Raw genomic sequence first — 17372 nt, 5'->3', positions numbered from 1 at the left:
GCTGGCACCTATGGGCACGAGGGGTCTCCTGACGACCTGGGGAGGTGCTGAGTCGTGGGAGATTTTCCCCAGGAAGGCAGGCAGTTTTGTTCACAAAACTGGCTGGCTCAGCGGCCACACGCCCAGACAGCAACTGCACACCTGCACACAGATACCCACATGTGAGAGCTCAAGACAGAACACACCACACACACTGTAAAACAGGAGGCATGTAGATGTACATGCCGGCAGACACATACACATGAGAAAACAGACACAGTAAGAACAGTAGCCAGAACTCCTTGAGCGCTTAGAATGAACCATGTCCATAATCGACCTACAGAAACACTTCATGTGGTCCAACCCAACATCAAGTGCCAGGCACTGTTCCAAATGCTTTACATGCGATTCATCATTTCAGAGCTACAAACACGTACAAGGATGTTCACATATACACACCTTCATGAGGGCAGATGCATACTTGTAAGACATATAAAGACGTGCACTCGTGTGCATGTCAAAGGCATGTGTACATGCCTACAGCCACCTGTACAGGAAAAGGCTTCTCTAGCCTTTAAAACCCCAGCTTGGGGCTGATCACATCCTTACTAGCTAATTTCCGCCGTTCCTAAAAATATTGCCCAGCTCGGATCTCTGGAAGATACACACGAGGGAGCTGCAGATCTAAAAGGAGGGTGATAAAAACGAGAAAGCAGAAATAAATTGGTTCTTTTCCACGTCCGGGTCATGTTCTGTGGCTCCCCCTCCCTCTAGAGACGAAGCCTAGAATCACGTGCTCCTTGGCAAGGCTCCAGTCAGCCCTGCCCCAAAGGTGCCCATGGGGCTCCGAGTACCACGCTGCAGGGGGGCTGGGACCTGGACGCAAGGCCAGGCTTCTGGGACGGTCCCACCACCATGCCTTTGCCCACGTGCCTCAGTTTCCCTGAATCTAACAACCCCTGCACTGCTTACCGGCACTGCACAGCAACAGACCTCTCAAAGTGCTGTGTAAGTGCCAGGCTTCCTTACGATAATTATCGGATTAAGAATTAAATCTGGTTCCCTTATGGAGAGCAGAGCAGGGGAGGGGGAGCTGGGGAGCACTCCTTGCAGGTCATTAATGAATTCCCTGCCATACCACTTGGAAGGCAGAGGCCCATTTAACAAAGATCCACCTACATGGATGGTGGTGAAGGAACCAAGGAAGGCCAAACAGGGCAAGGAAGACTCTTGCAAAGGGCTTGTCAGAACATTCAGAAGGCAAAGGACAGGAACAGACAAGACTTTAAAGCAGCAGCACAGCACTACTGGCCATTAAACCCAGGAAAACAATGTTCAGTGACTAACCAGCAAGAAACGCAAATAACAAAGAAATGCCACTCTTCTGCCTACACAAACGACAAAGATCGTGTTACCGATGACACCCAATGTTTCAAAGGCGCGAAGAAACAGGTGGGCACCCTCAAAAATCTTTGGGGGAGTGTAAATTACTACAGGCTCTCGATGGGAAGCATACTTATCAAAAGCCTGAAACTGCTCTTATTTTTTGACCTAGTAATTCTAAGACTTTATCTCATGGAAACAATCACAGATGGAGACAAATGATGCATATTTAAGGATTAAATACCAGCACCATTTTTAATAAAGAAAAACTAGACATAACATAAACGCCTAGATTACTAAAAAGAAGTATGGTCCAAACATCAAAAATCGATTTTTAAAACACATATAGAACAGGTTTGCTTTCTCGGGTGCAGACAAGTCCCAGGGTCTTTCTACTAGGCTATTTTTTGTGTTCAAAGTAGCTGTGATCCTCCACACAGCCCTCTTCACCTTTCAAGGGACAGTAGCATCTAGTTCCATCTCTTGAATAATAATAACGTGATTGCACGTTATTATTCCCACACTGCAGAGAAGACAACGGAGGCTTACCAAGACGGACTGACTTTTCCCTCCAAATATTAACTTCCACTTACTGAAAACCTACAACACGGCTGTCTAACCGCTTTCATGTGTTATAACTTATTTAATAAAATTTTAGAAACATTTAAGAAATGTGCAAAACCCAGTGTTAGTTGCCAAGGAAACAGCACTGAACAGGACATTTTCTATTAAGTGCACGATGAATATATTAATATTAATGTTTCCAACGACGTGATTATCATCAGACCCATTTTGCTGATGGGCAAACTGAGGCTCAGAACAGTTAAGGTGACTTGCCCCAGGAACTGCCTGGCTTTAAATCCAAAGATCACGTACTTCCCATTACTCCCAGACACTGAAATGCACGATCATCTTGAGATCACCCAAGAGAAGGCGGAGAAGGACCAGGCACTCGCTGTCTACAGCAGGGGAGGGAGAGAGTCAAGAACACCCAGGCCTGGGTGCCCAGCCCAGCTTGCATCTACTGTCAACAGAAAACAGATCCCCTCTTCCATTTTCTCCAGTTCCTCACCAAGCTCCTTCTCCCTGCTCCAAGAAATGCCTCACCCAAAGGGACAGAACTGATTTCTGCCTACTCAGGGCCAGTGGTGGGTCCCTGAAAGCCCTCATCCCTACCTCCAAATTATCTCCCTCCCTTAGTCTTACACTGCCCGGAATCCTACCTTAGTAACTTTCAGGTGTGGGAACTCCCAGCAACACACATACTCCCTGGAAGGGGTGGTCAGGCCCTTGCTCCCCACGTGATCAGCCTTGGGTACCGGCACCTGGGTTGCCCACCTGTGTGGAGGGCCAGCATCACCCAGAGAAAATACCGCGGAGGGAAAAAAATGAGGAAGGCACTGTATTGCCAGCTGACCCTCCCAGCTACTTAGGAACATTAATAAATAAATGAGTGAGTTTGAAATTATCTTCTGGGAGGGCAGAAACACCACATCCAAGATCGCTTTTACCAACATTAAAACTGTCTTGTAAATGAGGCAGGAAAATTTCCAGTCTGCAAAAAAAAAAAAAAAGCTTTTGCCAGCACACCTTTCACCTGGGACGCCTCGGAGCGGCATTCATTTCTATTATCCACGGGGAACGATTACCTGTCCTTGGTGCTTATCTCCAGAACCTCCAAAGAAGAAATGAATGTTGAGGGGCCCAGTGATCTTGGAGACCAGCTGGGAACCTCCCCAGGCTGTTTTCAGGGAAATAAGTATAAAGGCTCAAATCTATGGCCCTCGGACCTCCCAGAGCTCAGCTGTGCCCCCTCCCCAGCCCTGGCTGGCTTGACTCCAGGCTCATAATCAGACAACATCCCTTTCCCCGCCGCCTCCACACCTGGACCAGACTCCTGTTCCCAGGGAGCCGAAAGATCCCAGAACAGAACCAACTGGTTCCCAACCTCCAGATGAGAGGATCCCGGCGCAAAAAATAACCTTCCCAACACAGCAGTTTGCGGAGCATGGCAGAAAGCGTGCGACAAAGCCGCTTCGGCAGCAGCCATAGAGCAGACAGATTCACCCAGTGTCAGAACCCAGGCGGCCGCCCCCCAGTGCCTGGTGTTCCTTCTCCATATGAGGAGGCCACAGGAACCAGCTCACATTGGTCACCTTAGAGGCCCCCCCTCGCTTCCCATGCCCATCCCTTCATGCAGGCTGCTCTCTCTGCACTTACCCCCTTCCCAGGGAGAGGCATGGCAGCTTGGCGGGGTCCCATGGAGCCAGGATTCAACCCCCTCCTCACTGCTGGGCCAAGTCGGAAGGCAGCTGATCTGTCCACCCAGCCTCAGCAGCACCACACCACGTCAGAGTGGGGGGGCAGGGAGGCGTCTCTGCACTCACCCAGGTTTGACCATGAGCTTGGGGGGTGGGGTGGGGTCGCCAGAGCTGGTTTTACTCACTCAACTCCAAACAGGACGCCTCCAGGGACTGCCCCAGAGTCATACCTGCCCGTCCATCCCAGCGGCAGCGATCAATCTATTTCTAAGCAAGGCAGCAAATCAGGAGATCCCAGTCTAAGCAGAGCCTATTTCAGCTCCAAGGCTGGGTAGAAGGATTTCAAATTCCATCTCTCTGCCTGTCCGTGGAAATCTGGGCTCCCTTCCTGTGCCAGAGAAGCCTCCAAGCCAGATTTTGTTTATAGAAAATTAATAAGACAATCCCACACCGCCACCAGTGACCTTCTGCTCCAGCTACCGTTCACCACTGGCGCTAGAAACAGACTCACAGTTTTACTCCCCACCACGGCCCCCACTCCGCACCCCTCCGGCCTGTGGCAAAGCTGACCTGAAGTCAAGCTGGGCAGGACCTGCTCCAGGTCATCTCGACCACGTCCCGACCTCCGCCCGGGGTTGCCAGCGGATTGCTCGGCAGCATCTCAGTGCGGGCTGCCCGCTGGAGGGAGGTAAACACAGCATGCACGCTGTCTGCTCCCGGAGGGCAGACACACTCAGAGGCTGGACCGCCTGCCATCTCTCCTGCTCCCCGGACCACCAACACAAGCACACAAAACTAGGTACGTACACAAGGTCTCGCATGCGGGTGCAGAGGGTCCTGACCACCACCCAGGAAAGTGCAGCGAAGGGCATGTTCCCGAGGGAGAAAGCCGGAGAAGGCAGGGGCCAGTCAGAGGGAGGAAGGCAGCAAACCGGGTGGCCTGCCGCCCAGACAATAACAAAGATGGGAATCGAGGTTTTCAAAGACGCAGTGGCTGCACCCAGCACCGAGCTCTGGCCTGGCTAAATCTTCCTGCCAGGACACGCCTGGTCCCCTGGGGCACTATGGCCATCAGAGAAAGGCTGAGGGTCCTGCCTCGGACTGGGGTTGGCAGCGTGGGGAAGGAAACCAGCCGCAGGCAGCAGTTAGGATGCATTAGAGAGAGCAGCTCCCGGTGGGTGAAAATTAAAGATCTAGTAATTCTCCTGGAGGGTGGAAGGGGTACTCTTTGGGAAGATGCTAGGGGTCAGTTAAACAGTCAGTCAACCTTGGGCAGGAGTTGGGCTATAACTTGTACTCCTCTGCCTGCTGGAACTAAGGAGGAGGGGAGAGACATTTTCATTCTACCTGTGCCTCCCCTACAGGGAGTGCCAACTTGCCAATCATACACAGGGGCACAACCCTATGAAGGGAAGCAGATGCCAGGGGCCTGAGACACAAGGCTGAATGCTGAAAAGGCTCCTTGGTGCCTGCCCATTCCTTCACCTCCACTTAGCCGAGCAGGGACACGTTCTAACTGGCACTAGAATCCATCACCATGTCTGTGCCCAAGCAGGAAGGTGCCAGGGCTGGCATGCTCAAGGAGGGGAACCTGGGCCCTGAAAGGAGAGGCTGTGTCCGCCCAGTGCCCCTGCACGCGGACAGGATGGCTTGCCCTTGCGAGCTGAAGCCTGCTCTAGCCAGTGACTCCTGGCAGCCTGAACCATCTCCTCTCTCTCCTCTGCCCCACAAGCCACCTCCCCTTGGAATTTCCACACCTGCTCCAGTCTGGCCCGGGAAAAGGAAACGGGGAATTGGAGACACCCCTGGGAGTGGAGAGGTGAGAGAGGGAGCAGCTGCCCGGGGCTGGAAAGGATGAGGCCCTTCTTCCTTGGCCTCGGGCACTGCCCGCTCGCTCGCCCCAGCCCCCAGCGGAGCACGCGCCCTACTTAGAGCAGATGTGTCCCCTAAGCGACCCAGCCCCCTGCTCCTCCCCTCCAGATGTTCACCCTTTTCCTCACCGCTGGGTCTCCGTAAAACCCAGCCGAAATGCCTTTTGTATCGGACACTCAAGGGCTCCAGAGGCAGGGAGATGGATCCTGGGGTGGAGGTGCCACTTCAGCCCCCAGCGCCGGGCACTGCACCGCCCGGGAAACAATGCCCACCACGGCGAGGCGAGGCAGGACTTCTCGGGGAAGGCACTTCCCTCCCGGCCTCGACCCGAGGCTCGGGCACCTCGTCCTCACCCACCCGGGGGAAGAGAGATGGGACCTCCCGTCGCTCCTCCCCGGTCCGAGATGGCCCCACAAGTTGCCAGAGGGCGGCGTGGGGAGCCCTCGCGCTTTCGGCGCGCCCCCGTCCCGGCTCTCGCTTTGTCCCCGCGCCCTCCCGGGCGCATCCCGGGGCGGCGGCGCGCGGAGGCCGGGCCGGCGGCGGGCTCACCTCTCATTGTCCGCGGCGGAGGCGGCGGCGGCGGCGGCGGCGCTGCGGAACCCCGGCAGGATGTGGCGGAAGCTGTGGTTGCGGTCCAGCTTGGGCTGGCTCTTGGTGCGCTTGATGGAGCCCTTGAGGCGGCGGCTGAGGAAGCCCTGCGCGCGGGGCGACAAGAGGGGGAAGGGGAGGCGGGGTTAGCGCGGCGGCGGGTCCGGGACCCGCGCGGGACCCGCGCCCTGGCTCGGGCGGCCGCGCGGCCGAGGGCGGGCGCGGGCTCGGCCTCGGCCCCTGCAGCTCGCGGCCCGCGCCGCCCGCCTGCCGACCGAGCGCCGACGGCCCGGCCCGCGCAGCGCGGCCCAGCCCACCCCGCGCCACCCGCCCGTCCGCCAGCCAGCCAGCCACGTCGCCCCCGCCCCCTAAGCCGCTGTTGCCATGGCGACGCCGAGCCGAGCCGCACCGGCCGCGACCGAGGATGCCCGAGCCCCCCGGGGCGCGGGGGCGGGGGGAGCCCCCGGGGCCGAGGGGGCGGGGCTGCAGAGGGGCGGGGTCCTAGGGGGGCCCTCGGCGGCCGCAGCCCCCTCACCTCTTAAGAGTAACGAGGTCACACCCCCCACCCACCTGGAGGAGGCCACGCCCCCGTCCCGGTCCGGGATTGCCTCCACCGGTAGAGGTGAATCTTCTAAGTCTTGTTGGTACAGATGGGGGAAACTAAGGCTCTCCACGAGCAGGCGTCGGGTCCTCTGGGGAACAGCCGGCCAGCGCAGCTCCTGGTCACCTGGACCCCAACCCGGGCGTCTTTCCTTTCGCAGGTGACTGTCACAGGTCCTCGGGGCCCCTTTGCCTGGAACCATTGTACCCCAGCAGGGGCAACCCCCCTAGGGACAGGGTGACCTAGTATCTAGCTCAGGGAGGAGCTGAAGGGTTTGCTGAGTATCCACACTGCGGGTTTCAAGATTTGGAGCCACCTCTCGGGGGAGGCTGGACCTTCTCTAGAGGGACTGCTGCTTAGCCCATTCGTGACTCAGGGCAGTGGGGGGTGGGGGTGGGTGGTTCAGCTCCTGGGAGGAGTATGGCAGATCTCAGCCGGGCTCCTCATGTAGCCATTCATCCATCTACCAGGCTGCGCTGGACTCTGAGACCTGAGCCTAAGCTGAGCCCAGCCCCAGAGCTCCAGGTCTAATAGAGACAGGGAGGAGACAGCAAGCAGTACAGCAGGTTGAACCAGCGTTCCCTTTAGAGGTGATGGGGTAGATTGGGGGCTGAAGTGGCCACAGCCTGGGGTGTTCTGGACTTGGCACCTTCAGGCAGGGAGGGAGGGGAAAACTGAAGGAAGAGGGATTCCCTGTGAGTCAGGTTGTCCAGTAGGGATTTTGGGGACTCACCTACCCCAGCCTCACTTCCAGGTGATATAAGAACAGAGGGAATGGGATATTAACTCATTTAGAAGTTAACGTTGTACACAATCTGAACACCACATTTCATCCATCACACAATAAAGGGTAGGCTTGGCAGCTCTCTCTGGTTTGGAGAGAGAGTTGGACATTTACTGTCGGCCACGCCCTTGCTGGGTCTGGCCATCTCCCTGACCCTAGCACCCTAGATGTGATGAGGACAAATGTTGATTACACACATCATCTCAGGTCACACACACAAAGAGAAATGACAGAGTAACATCCCTTTCTGCAAATGAAGAAACCTTGCTCAGAGAGGTGAAACGACTCACCCAAGGACACACAGCTTCCAGGCCTGCCTAATGTCCATGGGACCCCCCTCCTCTGCCCACTTTCTTCAAGCTTACCCTTTTCTGATCTTTCTGCCCCTACTTTCCCCTCCTTCTCAATCTCTCCCGTTCATAGAAGACCAGTTCCTGTAGCCACATGTCAAAATTCTGCGTATCCTTCAAGGCGCAGCTGAAATGCCATCTTATTTAGGCCTTCCCAGGTAGTGGTGTCCAAATGCCTCTCACCTCTACAGTCTGGTATTACCCATCAAGGTACTCTAATCACCTGCAGTCAACAACTAGAGGGTGAGGGACCCTCTTCCAGAGGGGTGACCCACAGACAGTACAAGGCATGATGCAGACGTATCACAAATGGTGGCAGGCCAGGGGAACAGCATGCTTTCTGGGAGACACAGCAACAAAGCAGGGACTTGCACCTCCAAATAAGCTCTTGCCTCTCCCAACCTTGGCCTCTTGCCAGGTGTCAGAGGAGGGGGAAGTACCTGGCTAACTTGGAGGTGTTCTCTCGCAGGTGTTGTCATCAGGCAAGTTCTGCCAATGGGCTTATTTATAGTTTTTCTTGGTTTTCATTCTCCACCCTGATGAAAATTTTACAGTTTTTACACTCTTGTGGTACAAAGAACCATGGAGCATGTTTCACACTTTATGTAGCTCATCATGTAGCAATGTAGACAGTTCTGTCCTATTCCTGAGTTTAAAAAAAAGTTTTCTTCCTTCTAGGAGGTTGAATGGGACACATATCACTTTGTCTTTCCACCCTCACCCATCAAGGTTACCCTTAATACTCATCTGGTAAGCATTACTTGTCATCTTTGAAGTCTATTCTGAATGTACCCCCCGGCACCCACCCAAACTGATCATAACCTTGCGGACTCAAACTCTAACATTCACTCATTTCACCACTGTCAAGAGCCTACTGCATGCTAGACACCATGACCAAGACCATGAACACTATGAGGTGAGCAGTATATAGAATAAGAAGAGGACAGGGAGCTCAGATTCACTGGGAGGGTGACTGTTTGGGGGAATGGAGAAGTCCCCCATTAAGCCCCACCTCACCACACATGTCCACCCTGGAGGACCTTGAATCCCCCTGAGGACCCAGCTCAGGGCTCTACATATGGCAGGTTGAACAAATGCTCATCATCCCAGAAGGCCCCAGCTGCAAGGGGACTCAGATCCAAAAGACTGTATTATAAGGGTGAATAAGGCCCAGAGAGGGGAAGGGTCTTTCCCAAGGTCACACAGCAAGGGTAATCAAAGACTCTGGCCTCCAGTTCCCTGCCCTGTCCAGCCTCACAGCTTGCCTACTGACCTCCTGCATGGAGTGAAGGGACAAGGGTGGCTCCCCACCAGCCCTGGATGAAGAGAGATGACCTTTTCTCGTCCTTTCATGGGCAGGCCCCAAGACATGATTTCTGGAAGCAGCTGCAGGCTTGAACTCAGAAAGAGGGACTGACTGGTCTTCAAATCAGAAAATCTTGTTCTAGAGCCAAGTCGATCTTTAGTGAGAGGCAGTAGGCAAATCACAGCCCTTCTTTCAGTAAAAAAGGGTACTCGAAACTCACTGCACTAACAGTATCCAACGGCTGAGCGCTGGGAGCCAGAGGCCCACAAATAGGGTTCAAATCCAGCTCCAGAGACCGCTGGCTGCAAGATGCTGCGCAAGGCCCCTCACCTCTCTGAGAAATGTGTGGGGCCTGCAGGGAGGATGAAGTAGGACAAACAAAAATCTGCCCCCAGCCTTTCACACCCCCAGGGCCTGGGTTTATCTACCTCTCCAGGAGGCCATCTCTGACTACATATTCTAGCCCAGCTGATCACATCCCTCAGGCCAGCTGAAGTCCTATCATAGCACTTGTGTTCCAGTCCGAGTTCAAATAAGCCGTGGGCAAATAACTGGACCTCTCTGAGCCTCAGTGTTCCTACCTGTGAAATGGGTTAAGGATGATACCTACTCTATTCGTGCTAAGTTGCTTCAGATGTGTCTGACTCTTTGTGACTCCATGGACTATAGCCCGCTAGGCTCCTCCATCCATGGGATTCTCCAGGCAAGAATATTGGAGTGGGTTACCATACCCTCCTCCAGGGGATCTTCCCAACCCAGGGATCAGACCCCCATCTATTATGTCTCCTGCATTGGCAAATGGGTTCTTTACCACTAACGCCACCTGGGAAACCCTGCTTGTAGGGTCATGGAAAAGATTAAATGAGATAAGTTATCGTCAGTAAAATGGTAAATACTAAGCAACTAAACACAGTAGTTGCCAGGTTTATTATCATTATTCCCTAGGCTGGCTCTGATACAACCATCAGTTTTTGCCCTGAGAAGGTACGTGACCACCCCAGGCGGGAGTCCGTCTAGGCTCTCTGAGGAGCTTAAAAGCAACGTGACAGCAAGGACAGGGCTGGTGTCATGCCCAGTGAATGAATGAACGTGCTTGCAGAATTATCCTGCAGACACAGAATATGGCTCGGTTTGGTAGTTTTGAACTCTTTTAAACACGCGCTTTCTTCTAAAGCAACCTCACAGAGACTGAAGGTTCAAAGTGCCCGGCCGGGCGGGGCTGCTCCGGTGGAGGCCTCAGCTTTCATTCACTCGCCCAGGGTCTGATGTCTAAAGCTCAGCGAGGTGCCTGCCCAGTCCGCAGGGACCAAGCCTGCCCCCTCCCCAGATGGGGTGCTCTGCCTCTGCTAACACAGCCCTGTTCCCTTGCGCTTAGGTCAGCCATGGCCCCAGGGGCTTTAGCACGAGCTGCTGTCTGGTGTCACTACCCCCAACCCTTTGGTGACTGGGTGTGGACAGCCCTCAAAGCCTCTGCCCATCTCTGTGACAACTCACTGTCTATGTGGACATCCACCCTCCCACTGATCCACGTCAATGTTCCAAGCCCCTTGGGCTTCCATCCATGTCAATGACCAAAGGGCAAGAAAGTCCGGAGTGGAGGACAGACAGGCCCGTGGGGTCTCTGGCTGGCAGGACCTGAGTTCTTAGCTGCTCTCCCATCCCTATTTCTGACACTCCAGTTCTCTGTCCCCCTACGCTGCACCCCACTTCTCCAGGAAGTTCCGGGAGACCTTCTCAAAGGTCTTTCAGAATTCCAGACACAGGATTTCTTTGTTCACCATTTCAATCAATTCCACGTGATGGTGATGATGATGATACAGTTACCAGTTATGGAGCTCCTGCTTTGCTAAGTCGCTCTGCCCGGGGCACTCACACAACCTGTCTGGATCCCGGGGAGGCGATCCTAGGAGGGCCAGATGCCTCTGATGGGGAATCTTCGTGAGGACATGTGCTTCAGAATTCAGGAAGTTTGGGGTTTTCAAGTGGGGAAGCAGAGGCTCAGAGAATTTAAGCTGCTTGCAGAGAGTAGCAGAGCTGTTAGGTGGATGAGCTGGGACAGTAATCAGGAAAGATCTAGCCTCTAGGAGTGCAGGGCAGGGATTCCCTTACACATACATGCATGCTACACACACACACACACACACACACACTCAAGTGTCAAAGGCCAGAACAGAAGTTGACTGCTCAGCCCCTCCTCCCTACACCCAAGGCACTATGCTGGGCCTGGGAAAGGGAGGAAAGGAGGGAAGGTGGGCTTCTCCCTGAGTGCAGGGCTGTCACCTGCGGCTCACAGGTGAGGATCTGGAGGTTCAGAGAGGGGAGCCTCACCCACTCCCATCCTCATGGGTGCATCCATCCCCACCCAGGAGGCAGCATCTGGCAGGGCGGGGGTGGGGGGGTGGTATATGGGTTTGCATTCCAGCAACAGCGCTTGGGCACCTGGGAGTCACGGGTCACCACTGGACTCTCAGCCCACTTCTCACCTGAATGTAAAGCACTCAGCACCACGCATAGCACATAGTAGGTGCTCGAGCAGCCCCCGACTTCATCATCTATTTGGTCCTGCATCCTGAAGGTAAGCTTTCATCACCTTCTCCCCTTTAACAAACCAACTCCGAGTCACTGCCAATGGGTGGGTGGGCCTGACCTGCGACAGTGCTCAGGATGGAGGCAGAAGCCCATGGTGTCCCCTAGCCCATGCCCAGCTTCTCCCTTGTGGCCATATCAAACAGAGATCCTTCAAAGGAGGAGGCCATCTGAACAGGCAGGTCTGTCCATTTCTTTCTGAGGCTCTGTGCAAATGCCAAAAACTCTCCTAAACAGGAAAGGGAGGGGACAATTCCACCTAGACATTGCCATCTCTCTGTGCCCCAGATGAGGAGACATGCTCCCAGAGGCTGGCAGGCAGACCTGATGCTCTGGCAGGCTGAAAGGAGCACCTCACTCTCTCCACCCGACTACAGGCTCCAGGGAGGGGCAGGGGTGGTTAAGAAGTTCTGCTTCCAAGATAACAGGGAGACAGCCAGGAGGGCCCACAGCTGCCAGCCAGGCCAACGCCCACATGACACAGAGAGTCACCTGAGACCCAGAGAGCAGGGGGACTTTCCCAGAGTCACCGAGCAGGGCAGTGGCAGAACCATGGTCCAACCGAGGTTCCCCTTTCTCCTTGCCCAGTGCTCTTGCAACATCAGCATGCTTCAGAACTGTCCAGCTCCCTGGGTTTCCTCTTTCCAGGCCTCAGTCTTCCCATCTGTACTACGAGGGCCTGGGTTGGGTGATCACCATGCTCCTTTCTAGAGCTGACATTTGATGATTCTTTGAAGCTAGAGCAGCTGCCTTCCACAGCTGGGCTCTCCCATGCTTGGCACTAGCAGCGCCAGCAAATTCTGTGGCTTTGCCCCAATCCTTCAGATGCACAATTCCTCCTGCCCTCTTTCCTGGCTCTGGGGGCTCTGCCCTCAGCAAGCTGCCAGGCCTTCCTGGCCGCCTCCCCTGGGAACTGCTGCTGCTGCTGCTAAGTTGCTTCAGTCGTGTCCGACTCTGTGCGACCCCAGAGATGGCAGCCCACCAGGCTCCCCCGTCCCTGGGATTCTTCAGGCAAGAACACTGGAGTGGGTTGCCATTTCCTTCTCCAATGCATGAAAGTGAAAAGTGAAAGTGAAGTCGCTCAGCCGTGTCCAACTCTTTTCGACCCCATGGACTGTATCCTACGAGGCTCCTCTGTCCATGGGATTTTCCAGGCAAGAGTACTGGAGTGGGGTGCCATCGCCTTCTCTGACCCCTGGGAACTACACACCATCAAAGAGGGTCCCAGTTGGGGAATGACTCAGTAATGGGGGAATGTCAGACACTGTGACAGGTGAAAGCAGAGAGGAATTTTAAGGCAGGATCAAGTTAGTGCCTTCCCGGTGGCCACCTACTCACAGGCCACCCTGTGCCCATAGAACCCTCCCTAAGCCCGTGCCAGTGCTCCTTTGAACATAAGTCCTCCACATTCCACCCTACCCAGAGAAAGCAGTCTACTCAAGTCAGCCAAAGAGAACCAATTCGCGGGCCATGAGAACCAGGAGGGGACTGGAGCCTGACACTCAAGGATCACTCTTGCATTAAATTGCCCAGAGGGACTTCCCTGGTGGTCCAGTGGTTGAGAATCCACCTTGCAATACAGGGGACACAGGTTCAATCCCTGGTTGAGGAACTAAGATCCCGTATGCTGGGGGGCAATGAAGACCCGACACAGTCAAATAAATAAATAAATATTTAAAAAAAAAAAACAGTGTCTGGATAACTATACTCAAACATGTTCTCCCAGAGAAATGTGCCGCGCTCAGTCGCCCAGTCATGTCTGACTCTTTGCGACCCCATGGAGATTGTAGCCCGCCAGGCTCCCCTGTCCATGGAATTCTCCAGGCAAGAATACTGGAGTGGGTAGTTGTTCCCTTCTCCAGGAGATCTTCCCAACCCAGGTCTCCCACATGGAAGGTGGATTCTTTACTGTCTGAGCTACCAGGGAAGCCCAGGAGAAATACCCAGGGCCAGAAACACACCCAAGTTTAAGGACATGCACAGAGCATATGGTGGGGAACATGGTCACAAAGAAATGCATGTATGAACAGAACAGATCTCCCCAACACCACCAGATATACACACAAATGCATGTGCACACCAACCAACACACACACAAATACACACTACCATGAAACACACAAGTAAACATACAAATATACTGGGATAGGCTCACACATTGACACACATGCTCAGCTGTCATCAGGCACACGTAGAGTTACACTGACACCCAGGCCAAACCCACCAGCCCACATGCACTCACGAGGGTGGCCAGGTAAGCACAAAGAGCCAGGAGCCCAGACCTTGGGCCCGAGGGGAGAAACTGGCTCCCTGTAGCGGTCTCCACAATCAGGCGGGTATCATTTTGTGCCGGTCTCTGAGGACGACCTACTTGCTTCTCTCGCACCCTGATAACTGCCTTCACGGTTCCCTGAATGTATGGTTTCTGGGTGCCTTGAGGCCTGGCAGGTTGTTCTACAGGATGACACCCCTACCCAGAGCTGGAGACCCCTGCCCCAAACATCTCTCCCTCTGTCCATCACCGCACCTGAAACGCCGCCATGACACAGCTGTTTAGGGCTAAGGAATCCCTGGATGAAACGCAAGTACTTTTCCTCCCCCTCCCCCAAGAGGCATGGTAGCAGCGTGTTCCCCCAGTTAACATCGTGGGCCCTAGGCCAGTGACCTCACTGCCCTAGCCTATTTCCTCTTCTGTAGAACGGGAAAGATCGTAGCCACCCCACAGGTTGTTGGAATGAGTCAATGGGATCATGCATGGAAAGAACTCAGCCCATTTCCCGGCACATGGCAGAAATATTAGCTCCTGTCATCAGACTGTCACTGTCGTTGTTTTTATTGCTCAGACTTTGTTCAGCTCCCAGGGGCCAGCCCAGTGATTAGCCAGAAGGAAACAGAGGGCAGCAGCTCACAGAGCAATCTCTAGGACCCAGAGCTCCTGTGATGGAGAAGGGGGCTGGTCCACTTCCCTGCACCCCAATAAAAGCTGGCTCTCTGCCCTCAAAGGCCCCTCCGTCCAGCTGGAGAGGTGGCCTAGGCCATTCCTAGGCACCCACAGGAGCCTCCTGGCTGCTTTGGCCGCCTCCAACCCTGCCACCCTCCCCCTGTTCATTCTCCAAGAGCATCCAGAGGGACCCTTCGAAAAACAGATGAGATCATGCTGCGGACCAGCTGCACTTCCTTCCACAGTTCCCCAGGGCACCTGGGGTGAAGGCCTAGCTGCCTGGTGAGGCCCGAGGCCCCTCAGGATCTCTCCCTGCTCGGATCCCAGGGGCTTCAGTGGTGCTCCTGCCACAGGGGCTTGGCACAGGCTGTTGCCACTGCCCAGAACAGAGGCCCCCTCTGCCCAGTGGGCCCTGCACACCCTTCAGTCTCTCCTCAGCCTTCTCAGGGGCCTCCCCGATGCCCTCACATTGAACAAGATCTCCCTGCAGACCAATCACAGTTGTAGTTATACGTCTGTTTCAGACTTCCCTCCCCTACAGAATTATGGGGGCCATCGTGGCCTGGGTCCCCAGTGCTGGACACCTGGCAGGTATTCAATATATACTTCCTGAATGAATGAACAAGTATTTGTGATATAAAAGAAAAAAGAGAAAGGCAGACAGAGAATGTGCTCTGAGAGGCTTTTTAAGGGAGTCCACTTGGGGTCAATATGAGTGGACTTGCTGGAGGAGGCAGGTTTTGAGGGCATAATAGTAACACTGAAGGTGAGGCAGCAGTTGGGCTTGCTGAGATCATCTGGGGGCAGAGCAGCCATATAAGGGGTATTCCAGGCAGAATCCCAGTACAGGCAACAGAGCTGAGGTAGGACAGCAGCAGGTCTGACTGGCTTCGAAGGCCCTGGCGTGATCACAGGTCTTCTGACCTCCAAGTTACACACCCCCTCCCCAATGCAGAGGATGCCCAGGTCGAGGGGGGCCCTTAGAAACCCTGAGAGTATAGAGGAGGGGGTATGCAGTTGGGAAGGTGGGAGGGGGAAATGAGGACATCAGAGAGGCCATCCCAGTACCTGCCAGTGCCCAGGACTGAGCGACGTCAGTGACCAGAGACCAGACACTCATTCCTACCGTCTCAAGCAAGAACGTGATAACCCAGAGCAGCCAGGAGTGACTCACTGCCCCATGAGCCCACCCCAGAGATCTGGACAGCCATATACACTTCATCAGCTCTTTAAGCCCTCAGCCAGCCCTGACCTCAGGGCGAGTCCAGCTCGAGGCCACATGGCTTCAGTAAAACCAGCTCCCTCTGGGAGCCACACCCCTGCAGCAGGCTCTCTACTCTCTCCCTCTGCATCCCTACCGGCCCCGTCACTGAGGCCCTGGCACCAGGCCAGTCTTCCTGGGGTGACTCACTGCTTCTCCCCATCAGCACGTCTCTGTCCTGTGCTCTGTGTGCTCTGTGTGAGAGAATGCTCTCAACAGAGGCTTCCTGGCAGGAGTAGCAAGAAAACCATGCGCAGAGACAAGAAATCTGGATTCAAAACCCCGCTCTGTAATTAACGGTAACAAGAACTATTCCAATGCATTAATAAGAGTAAGCCAGATGCATTTATTAAGCTTTGTCGCAGCTTCAGGCACTATATCAAAGCTTTACATGACTTACCCTAATTCTCATAGCCCAGTGTGCAGATAATAAAATGGGGGCTCAGAGATGTTAAGCTACTTGCACAAGATTGCACAGCCAGGAAGTGGCAGAGCTGGGTTCCACCCAGGTAGTCTGCCCCCGAGCTCAAGTCCTTCCATCATTCCATTACTGCAGTATGAGGCTCTAAGCAAGCAACTTAGCCTCTCTGTGACTCAGTTTCCCTATCTGTAAAATGAGGAGATGGCCTAGCTGATCTCTAAATCCCTTTCCAGCTTAGGCATGCCATCTTTCCCCTCCCTGGTGACCCATTTGCAAGGGGGGCCTTCTGGAGACAACAGCTTGCCTGAAGAGGATGCTCATGGTGGAAGTTCAGGCCCTGCTGGGCCATAGGGAGCTTCTGTTGGGTAAGATGGCCTCACCCTGCCCCACTCCCAGGCACCTTGCTGGCCAGGGCTAGCCCTGGAGCATCAAGGCCAGGGAGAGGAGCTATCCTATTTCTCCCTGGACCACAAGCCACCAGGGAGTACCAGGACCTCAGGGTGCTCCCAAAGGCCACACAGCGGGAGGGGGAGGCAAGAAGCAGGGGGCAGCCCCATAAATCCACCTGAGCGAGCAGTGCGTTTAAAAGCACTTTTCACTACAGGATACAAAACGCACCATTTAGGGAGAGGATTTTATAGGCTATTTCTCTTTCTGGGTTGATTTACCATCTACAGGCCAGGCACACCTGGGCGCCTGCCCTTGAGGGATCATGGGAACCCATGCAGCGGAGGCAAGGTCAATTTCAAGGCAAGACTGCAGTGGTCCAGGTGGCCTGTCCTGATCCCCTTCCAAGTGGTTGGCCACTGGGCCTCGGAGACGTAGTGGACCATCAGGAGCCAGGGGTTGTTAGCTCACCCGCTCCCCTCACCCCACACTCACTCACTGGATGCATTCACTCCTCTCATCGCTCACACATCTTCATCCCACCAGCCCCTCCGGTGTCTGCCACAGGTGAGGCCCTGCCCCCGTGCCCCGGGCTCAGAGAAATCAGAAATAGCCACTGCCCTTAAGAAAGTCAACACTCTCTCTGGTGGAT

The 17372-nt window shown here is 54.7% G+C and overlaps 1 protein-coding gene across 9 annotated transcripts in view; it reads right to left on the bottom strand.

The window, feature by feature from the left end:
- DAB2IP (DAB2 interacting protein) overlaps positions 1-17372 on the bottom strand; it is a 212314-nt gene that overhangs the window by 82370 nt on the left and 112572 nt on the right. For 7 of the 9 annotated variants that reach the window (XM_027556166.1, XM_027556164.1, XM_027556175.1 and 4 more), the window contains one exon: positions 6045-6190. The exons of 1 other annotated variant lie outside the window; for it this stretch is intronic. In XM_027556166.1, coding sequence (XP_027411967.1) covers positions 6045-6190 — 146 coding nt within the window. Of the gene's footprint in view, positions 1-6044; positions 6191-6653; positions 6726-17372 lie in introns of those variants that run through there. One more of the 9 variants, XM_027556176.1, reaches the window with a different exon arrangement.

The sequence above is a fragment of the Bos indicus x Bos taurus genome, chromosome 11, assembly GCF_003369695.1.
Source record: "Bos indicus x Bos taurus breed Angus x Brahman F1 hybrid chromosome 11, Bos_hybrid_MaternalHap_v2.0, whole genome shotgun sequence".
NCBI classification, from domain to species: domain Eukaryota; kingdom Metazoa; phylum Chordata; class Mammalia; order Artiodactyla; family Bovidae; genus Bos; species Bos indicus x Bos taurus.
Note: the sequence above shows the minus strand (reverse complement) of the source record. Positions and strands in the feature narration are given on the sequence as shown.